Consider the following 9,856-nt stretch of genomic DNA (forward strand, 5'->3'; position numbering starts at 1 on the left):
ACACACACACACACACACACACACACACACACACACACACACACACAGGCAAAGGACCAGCGTGTGGCACCCCGGGAGAGAGATGCAGAGGCCCTGCTGTGCACCCTATGTCCCACACTATGTAGCTGTGCAGAAGTTCTCCTCCACCATAGCCTGTCTGTACCATCCTGCCCTCCACCTCCTCCCTGGCAAACACCGTTCAAGGGAAGGACACAGTCCCTGCTCTTAGAGACAAATCACACGAGATGGACAGTTGGGTGGGGCTGGGAACAAGGGCAAGGCGCGTACTGCAAAAGAGGCTAATAGTGGGGAAGTTCCCTCTCACTGGGCTTCCTGATTGGGCTCTCCGGAGATTCAGCACAGGAGGTTATGGATCAGGGCAGGAGTGTGTGGGGGTTAGGGTAGGGTTATGTGGGGGTCAGAGTAGCGGTGTGTGGGGGGATGACCTCCTTTATGCAGAGGAAGCATTTTTAAAACATTTATCACCATCTTACAAATCATTCAATTAATGTGTCCTCCTCCCATCTCATGTTTCTGCCCCACCTCCTGTTTACTGAGCTCACTCCTACCCCAGGACCTTTGCTCTAGCCCTGTCCCCTCCAGAGCAAACTTCCTAGACACATCTCCAAGATTCTCCCCCTCCCTTCAAGACTTTGACCATGGAGGCTCTCCCTGAAACCCCGTACTTTAATGCAAAGCAGCCTGTTTGTGAATCGGCCTCCACTTCCAATCCACCTGGCCTTGCTGACTCTTCTGTCCCATGGAGCAAATGGTCCCTGGCATTTGCTACTGATGTTGCTTTCTTCAAAAAGTGCCCATTGTCCAGACGTCCCTGTGAGGACTCGGGATCCGCATGGCAGGTGCTCGGTTGGTTAAGTGTTCGGGAGGGAGTGGATGATGGAGACTCAGAGAGGATAAACAACATCCCTGAGTCATATCGCTAGCGAGTGGCCGAGCTGGAAATGAGTTCCAAGGCCGGGCAGCTGGCCTCCCTCTGCCCTCACTCACAACTCAAGAGCAGAAGCCACCCAAGGAAGCAGGTGTGAGGAGGTGAAGCATGTGTTTATCAGCTTGTGCCCTCTGATGCTGGCCAGTCAGCTTCAGCTGGCCAGGACTTGGAAGAGGCACAGAAACACACCTCTGAGAGTGAGTGGAGGTGTTCCCTGAGAAGTATAACAGAGAGGACGGTCTGACCTGACCGTGAGCAGCACCAACCCAAAGGTGCCTGGAGTCCTAGACTAAATCAAACAGGGGAAAAAGGGGGAAGCAAGCTGAGCGCCAGCAATCACTGGCTTCTTGACTGCACGTGCAATGCTATCGGCCTCTTCATGGTCTGAGACACGCCACCCCTACTAGGATGGATGTCCCTTAAAAGTGAAAACTAAAATAAACACTCCCTTCTGCAGGTTTCTTTGTGTCAGACACTTTGTCCCAGCCATGAGAAAAGCAACACACAGCTGCCCAGCAGTGGCCAGCCTGGAGCACGCACTCACTCCACCAAGTGTTTAGTGAGCGCAGAAGCCTGCCATTTGTCCCCACCACTTCCTCCAGACTTCTCTTGGAAATAAGCAGCTTCCCAAAACTGCAGCTGTGTGTGACAGACACTGGGGTGGACTCCAGGAACGGATCCACATCCTCCCTTAGAGCCAATGGCGACAAATGCTAGCGCCACCAGAGTGACCAGGGTGGCAAAAGCAGCTGACCCATTCATGTGTGGGTAGGTAGCCCTGGGTTGGGACAGCTGTGTCCTTGGCTGGGGGCAGAGGAGACGGGTGTGCAGGAGGCAGGACAGGAACTCAAAGGCCAGGGGGCCAGTTTCCACTGTAGCTTCAGGCGCTCTTGCTCAAGCACATCCCTGCTGAGCCTCTGGGGAAGTTTTGCTTAGAGGCAAGTACCCTTGAGCTGGACCTTGAAGTCAGGCTGTTTGGGAAGAGATAGCAGTTAGCCTTGATATTTGAAAGAAAAGCAAAATAAACCAACTTATCAGCTGGGAGAAAATTCGTATTGCTGTCTGTGCCTCAGTTTCCCTGCCAGAAGAAGAGTAAGAGGATCCTAGCTATCTCCTAGGCTTGCCTTGAGAGCTAGTCTCCTGACCCCAGTCAATTCCAAATGCTTGTTAGTTTAACATGTTCTGTCTGGGCTTGTCATTCCCGCTCCTGAGGCCACCATCCATACATGGGAGAGGTTTAGATTTCTCATTCTTCCCTCTAGGTACATCACTTGACAGATGGGAGGAGAAGCAGGGGCAGGGCCGCTGAACTAGTTCAGGGTTATAAAAGATTTGCACCTCCCTCAGGGTCTTGACCCCTGGGCCATCCCAGCTTCCTCCTTGCCTCAAACAAGGAAGTGATGGCCAGGCCATGAGTTTCAGGGAAAATGAAGCCAAAATGGGTGTGGAGAAGGGGGGGGGGGTTCAGGTAGGGGTGTCACCTTTCCTGAGGCAGCAGACTATTCAGGGGGTCCTGTCCCAGTGGTTCATATCACCCCCATCTCCTTTCCCAACCCAACCTACTACCTCCCCCAAAGATAAGTTTCTCAGCAAACACAAGGGGCCGAAATATGAGGTGACAAATGCTAAATTGACATATAAGGCCCCAGGGAAGCTTGGGAAGGTGGCAGAATTAAGGCCTCAGAAGGAACTCAGCATCTGGATTGTGCTCCTTGGTCAACATCTGGGGAAACTGAGGCCTCAGAGGGACCGAGCCCCCTGAAGTCATAATGAATGGGACTCCAGGTACAGGGCAAAGGGCTAGGACAAGGAAGGGGCGGGGTGAGTTGAGCAGCCCAGGTGTGACTCCAGGTTCTCCATCTATAGTGCTCTGTGGCCCTATAGTGGATGACTTACTTTCCCACACTGGGACTCCGTTGGCTCCTTTATAAAATGGGGTCATAGTGATGGAACCCCCTCATGGTCTTTTGTAAGGATTAAGGGAACATCACCTGGCTGAAGACGACATATATAAAGCTGGCCCTACAGTCACATGACAGCCACACCCAGAACACGATTCAGGAAGAGGGCCCACCCACATGTGTCTGTGCCCTGACAGGATGTCATGAAAACCCCCATAGGAGGCTAGACACTCTGGATACCCCTCCTCTAAGGCAAGCTTCTCTTCATCCTCAAACTCCGGGCTTACTCAACAGAGACAGCTGTCCACCTGGTACAGAGCTCCCATCTCAGCTCTGGAACAGTGGGGGTAGCCACCATCCCAGCTCTGGTCAACAACCTGAGACAAACAAAGTCTCCTCTCCCTCCACCCCAGCCCCATCCCAAATGCTCAGAGACCAGAGGGTTAGTTTCTTGAGTAAGGGTTTACATAAAGCTGGGTGCTGTGGTGCACACAGGCAATCTCAGCACTTGTCAAGAGGCAGAGACGGGAGGACCAGAAGCTCACAGCTATCCTTGGCTATATAGTAAGTTTGAGGCTATCCTGGGGAACAAGAGACCATGCCTCAAAAACAAGCCAAAAACCAAACAGCAAAAAACTCAAAAGCACCAAAGGCTGACAGGTCCATGCTGGAGTCACCTGCCATAGTTCTGATTCAACTCCCTTCCTGAACGAGTACATTTGTTTCTGACCCTCCAGGCTTGTCTTTACATATCAGCTGCATCAGGACAGTATCATTTAAGTAGACTATAGTCTTAAATGCACGAGGCTCTGGGTTTGATCGCCGGCACCACCATAAAAAGAAAAGACTGGGGCAGAATTTTTGAGTAAACACCTATCACCATTCTAGAAGCCAGCCCGTGGACTGGTGCCCTGTGAGTGTCAAGGACAGGCAGCAGCATGCTGGGATCCCGTGGTCTCTGACACAGCCCACAGGCTCTCAAAGGGCCAGGCCAGGGCTACAGATGCCCAGCCTGGCACCTGGCTAGCAGCAGGAACCTGTAACATGCACCCACAAAGACAGCAGGCTCACATTCCCCAGAACCCTTCTGGGGCCTTTATCCGGACACAGTGTCCTCGCCAACAGATGGGGCAGCTGAAGAAAAACACCCCACGAATAAAGCAGACCTCACAGAAATTCCATCTCCAGCTGCCCGTGACATGGCCACACCAAGGTCACAACTGGCCAGACCTGCAGGGGACACTGAATCCCCAGAGGCCCACGTGACCCCTTATCACTATCTCCTTTATAATATATTAAGGGAAGTGCAAGAGAGACGGGTGCCCTCAATGCCAACCGGCAAGGACAGAGCGGTACTGCCAGGGACACAGGAAAAGACACACCAGCATAGTCTCCTGGGTCAAGTCTCAAAGGCTCCACGTGGCTGGGAGAGAGGTCAGGAAACAGCCACTCTGGACAGAGATCTCCCTACACCCCAGCTTCCTTCCCAGGTAGCAAAGGAGCACTGAGATAAGCATTAGGCACCTAAGCGGGACAGGGAATGTAGAGTGTCCTTCGTTTGACCCAAGAGAGCTGAGAGGTGGGGACAGTAGCCAGAGATCCTTATCCTTCATAAGCAAGGGAGGCCTGGGACACCACCAAGCTGCAGCTGTCTGGTGGACTAGGGCCAGAGCAGGCCAGGGATGATGTCTGTAGTCGGAAGCCCTCATCTGAACCCTGCCTCTGCCCCTTCTTGGGCTGAGTACCCCTGGGTAGGTGATTTCATTTCCTCATCTCTAAGATGGGTCTCATCATCCTTGCCCCAGAGGGATGCTCAGGGTTTGCTCTGCACACCCGACACACGCGTGATGGAGCACATCATTGAGGCGGATCTGTGAGCTGATGCATAGTGAACACCAGGCATGGGGTGTCGATACACTCACACCCTTGTGTGTGTTCAAAGATCCTAGCCAATCACAGGCTCAAGCTGTCACCCCCACCCCCAACCCACCCCCAGCTCCTTCAGACCATCCCCAGGGCACAGACACTCCACGGGGTAGGCAGCCCAGCCTGGCTCACGGCTTCTCTGGGTTCCTATGGGAACACAGAGGAAATTTCTCCCATTGCCATATAAGGCTGGGCCTGGCTGGCCTGGGGTCACCTACCATGCCATCAGGGCGTGGGGAATGCCAGCTATGTGGAGGGAGTAGGAGGCACTCGCCTGGTCCAGCTTGCTCCAGTAGTGCTGACATGTACACACAGAGTGTAGAAGGGGGCTGGGTATCCACAAAAAGGGTCACCAAAGCACAGGGTTAAAGCAAATTGTGTGTACATTTTGAGTTCCATCGTGGCTGGCTCCTCGTTTTGTTTTGTTTGAGACAGGCAATCCTTGGGACTCATAACCCTCCTGCTTGAGGAAGCCTCCTAGCTGCTTTGATGACAGGCACACACCACCACCTCTGGCTAAATGGTGACTGTTTAATCTCAAGCGATTAACTCAATTTCCCCTAGCCTGGTAGTCGGTAAAATGGGAAAGCTGGTGCCTACACCACACCGTGTTCAGACTGAGGAGTAAACACGCCTGTGCAGCGCTGGCACATTTCAAGGGACAGAGAACGATAGTAGAAACCAAAGTGGGGCTCTTGAGATGGCTCAACAGGTGAAGGGCCTTGCTGATGACCTGAGTTCAATCCCTGGGACCCGCACGATAGAAGGGGAGAATGGACTCCTGCAAGTTGTCCTGATCTCCAGGCTATGTTACGTGTGTGCCATGCGCGCACACACATATACACTAATAACTAAATGGAAATTTAAAAATAATTTTTTAAAGAAGAAGCTAAAGTGAGCCCCTAAAAAGCTGTATCGTGTGTAGCTCCCCTGCCTCCTTTCCCCCTTGGAGTCCTCTAGCCCACCAGAGTATTCAACTTTGACTCCTGACTCCCTTATGAACCACCCTGCTACTCACAAAAGCCACCACGGGGGGAGGGGAAAAGCCCCAAGGGGAACTGGAGTGTTGGTCCAGAAAGTCTCCCTAGAACTGGGCTCTGCCCCAGACAGCAGCCTGTGGCGCCCATGCTCACGGGCACAACAGGTGGTCCAGTCATACAACCCCCACACAGCGAGTCACAAAGTCACACCCGTATGCTTTCTTATTTCTATGGGGCTGACAGGCACTGCTCACCCCAGCCTAGCTCAGTGCCTCAGAGTCCACACTCGGTAGAGCAGAGAAGATATACTCCCATGGAGAACTATCAGCACAGCTCTCTAGACTAGTGTATTCTGAGGACATGTCACTGCAGCCATGGCCATGAGCCAACCAGACTGGGACTCTCAAGCAGAGCCACCCATAACTCTGAGTCTATCTTTCTCTGCTGACTGTAGCAGAGGTTCAAAAGGGGCAGGCCCAGCTGGTATGTCCCTGGCACAGCTCCATGCCCACTCCCTATACCTGAAGACCTCACACAAACAAATGATGATGCTCAGGAGAGCCGCCAGCTCTGCATTTCATACATATCATCTGGCTGTGAAAAAAAAAAAAATCACTACTATTATCTCTTGCTGGCAAAGTAGGCGCAAAGAGGTGAAGCAGCTTGCTGAAACTCACAGAGCCAGTGCTTGGCAGCCTGCCTCCTGGCTCTGACTATAGTGCAGTCACCTTGGCCTGTTGTGATGCAGGATCAGCTCGGCCATCTCGCATAATCCTCTAGGGACCCACACTCTGGATTACACTACTGCCCTTTAGCAGCCCAAGCTCATGTGGAAGTTCTCAAAACCGAAAAGAGGCCCTAGGTTGCAAGCTGCAGCAGGGGCTCCTGGGCAGCCCTGGTTCAGCTGCTTGCCCTCTCTGGGTGCCTGAAGTCCTGAGGCGGTTAGATCCCAGCTCCCACTTGCCCACTTCCTGCGGCACCAGCACTGTCGAAAATCAGTCCCTGGTGGCCACAGCCGCTCCCCCGTCTGGGCCACCAATCTCACCTACCCCACGCATTCCAAGTCTCCACCTGCATCTCCGAGGGCAGGATCAGCACAGGAAGTGGGAAAGTCTCGGTTCTTTTGACTCCTCTACGGTCGCCTAATGCCTGCATCCAGCTGTCCCTGGTTTAGAGTCCTGTTGGCTGTGGGTGGAGTCAGCTAGCTCAGAGTCTGCCTAATCAAGCAGCCCATGGGGCTATATGAGGTCAGGGTCCCAGGTTCCCATCCAGAAAGCAAAGCAGCCAAGGCTAGGGTAGTGCTTCGGGACCTTGGAGAAGCCCATCAGGCCTGGGCCGCAAGCCAAGCCATATGTACATGGCCAACAGCCCCTGAAGCCATGCTCTATGACAAGCACCAAGAGGCAAGGGAAGGGTAGTAGTAACAGGGCCCAGAGCCCTCCAGGGACTTCCTGGAGCTGGTGGATGGGAAGAGAAAACGATCTAGGTCTAGGCAGTCCATGAAAATAAAGAACAGGAACAGGGAGAAATAAAGAAAGGAATAAGAAGAAAACAATTCAACAGGATCACAGTCCCCGGCACCTCCAATGACCCCCAGTGTACAAACCCTACCAGCTCCCCACCAGGGACAGACCCTGAGCCTGTCACTCTGGGTCTCCGGGGAGCAAAGGGGCAAATAAGAGGAAATGCCTAGCCTTATATTACTTGGCAGGCCTCTGCCTCTGATGAATTAATAACTCAATTGTAAGTGCTTGCCTAGCATGGAGAAGGTTCTGAGAACAGTATCCAGTATAGAAAAAAAAAAAAGAAAGAAAGAAAGAAAGAGAAAAAAACCTGCAATACCCTCATGGGGTGTCTCCCTAGCACTGGACCCCAGACCATGGCGGCTCCTTTCCACAAAGCCACCCTGCCCGAGGTGAGAAGCCCTTACTGAGACACCAGTCACGTCTGAACCCTAAAACCACAGGCTGTGCCACTTCTGTGCTTTGCCAATCCAGGAGGCCCTGACACGGTTCCTTATCTCCTGGGATCTACACGCTCAGTAGCGAACGTACGGAGCTGCTATTGTGTGTCTGGCAGCAGCGGAAGGATTTCTTTCTAGAACTTCCCCGGCACCAGCAAAAGAAAAGGGAAAAAAAGAAAGCAGTCCCTCGGGCAACTTTTCTAAAAGCTGGTGAAAAGAGCTGTGTGTTGGGGTTGGAGGTGGGAGGCGACAGAGAAATGCCAGCATTGCTAACCCGACTAACCCTTAGTGTTAAGTTCTGTGGTCCATGGAGACAGCACTAGCCCAGGGGGCCCTTCTGGCGCCAAAACCCTTAGGTGGTCCCCAGCGGGTTCCCGGGAAGACCCTGCCGGTTGGCAACAGGGCTCCTTCAGCGGCCCCATCTCCCTGGTCAGAGAGTTACAACTTGCAACCGGAGACGCCAGGCAGAGAGCTAAGGGGTGGAGTGGACTTACCTGGACTCGGAGGCCACACGGCAGGGGCCAGGGATGCAACCGAGAAAGGCCAAGGATAGGGGAGGAAGGGTCTTATTTTGTCTGGGCGGGGGGATGGGGTGGCATAGTGCGACGCAGGGGCCCCCGCACGCTGTCCCCCCCAACCCCCGCGCTGGCGCGGCTTACCCGGTTGATCTCCGCCAGCCTCCTCTCCTGCTGGGCTTTGAGCAAGCCGAACGCTTTTCCTCCTGCGGGAGACAAAGAGGCGGCGGGGAAGCGAGGGGACCTCCCGAGCCACGCGCCCCTCCGAGTTCCCGCGCGTGCCGTGCCGCGCGCACAGGTGGCAGCCCAGGGACGCCGGGCGCCGGACAGCGCGGGGACAGCAGGCGCTTACCTTGGAACCTGTTGCTGACGGCGACCGACATGGTGTGCGTCCGACTCCGGACAAGGCGAGGGACAACAGGGAGGAAAGTGCGTCTGGTCCAGAGTTTAGGCAGCGTGTGGCGATGGGACCCAGGGGCGGAGGGACCGCGCGGCCGGACACACCCCGCCCCGCCGGCGGCCCGCCTCCAGCGCCCCTCCCCGCGGCCGCGCGCGCCAGGGGCATCAAAGCGGCTGTTTTGCTGGACGCCTAGCCCGCCGCCGCCCCTCTGCTGGAGGACGCGGAAAATGCAAGACATGACCGCCCTCTTTCCCTATCCGCGCCATCAGAAGAGACAATATCACATCTGTCTCACTAAGAACTTCGCAGACCTGGTTGTGAGGATCAAGTGCCAATAGAGGCTGTCGCCTTTGCCCGGCAGTGCCAGTATGACATCAATTAAATCAGTTAGACAAATACGTGTGTTGGGCACTCACGATGTACCTGACACTTGCTCCTGTATGTCATGTCATTCCTCAAACTATGAAATAGGATGGGAATGCCTATTTGACAGAGAAGTCTAGAATTGAAGCCTGGGACACAAGTCCTCTAGGGTGATCAACCAACCAATCAGTGACTCGAGGAGAAGCCAGGCTGGGCATGCAAGAACTGGGGGCCTTGTGAAGAGAGAGTTCACTAATTCTCGACCAATCTGACCGATCTTCTAGAGAAAGGACTCCCTCAGATTATTAAATTGTGGACCCAGGTGCAGATCAGGATTCTCCCGGCCTCGGGAAGGAGACACCACCATCTCCAGCATGTTTCCGTGGATCCAGAAATCCCTCTTCCCCAGACTTGTCACAGGTCTGGACTCCTCAGATTGGGATCCTGGGACCAGCTGACTGTCCATGTCACACAGTGAGTCCTGTGGTGGGGCTACAGGGAGCGAAGATGTTCAGAGGGGAGGGCCCCTGCGCCTAGCTTCCCCCCACTCTCCATTCATTCACCCCAGCTCTGAACCTGGCATTTGATGCAAGCCCCCTAATCAGCAGGATGTGGAGACAGCAGCAGGAACTGCAGTGTCGAAGACAAAGGCTTAGGAGTTCAAAGCCTGCATGTTTGTGTTCCCTTGAAAGCTCGGGCAGGAACTGGACTCAGAACCCGGCCCTCACCAGTCCAGTCTCAGACTGCCTATTGCCCGGCTAGTTGGGTTAGCAGTTGTTGTGTGACAGATTTTCCTGGGGAGACACAGCCTCACACCTACTAGCCCCAGTTAGGGACCCACAAGAGACCCAATTATGGA

General features: G+C 54.1%; 1 protein-coding gene across 1 annotated transcript in view; it reads right to left on the reverse strand.

Moving 5' to 3' along the window:
* Aif1l (allograft inflammatory factor 1 like) overlaps positions 1-8,674 on the reverse strand; it is a 24,891-nt gene extending 16,217 nt beyond the window's left edge. Inside the window, exons 1-2 of the mRNA XM_055600374.1 lie at positions 8,587-8,674; positions 8,379-8,440 (exon numbers count right to left, since the gene is read on the reverse strand). Of these exons, the coding sequence (XP_055456349.1) occupies positions 8,379-8,440; positions 8,587-8,617 (93 nt within the window). The 5' untranslated portion in view covers positions 8,618-8,674. The remainder of the gene's footprint in view (positions 1-8,378; positions 8,441-8,586) is intronic.
* Between the last annotated feature and the right edge of the window lie 1,182 nt (positions 8,675-9,856).

The sequence above is a fragment of the Psammomys obesus genome, unplaced genomic scaffold, assembly GCF_907164565.1.
Source record: "Psammomys obesus unplaced genomic scaffold, mPsaObe1.curated_primary_1811, whole genome shotgun sequence".
Lineage (NCBI taxonomy): Eukaryota > Metazoa > Chordata > Mammalia > Rodentia > Muridae > Psammomys > Psammomys obesus.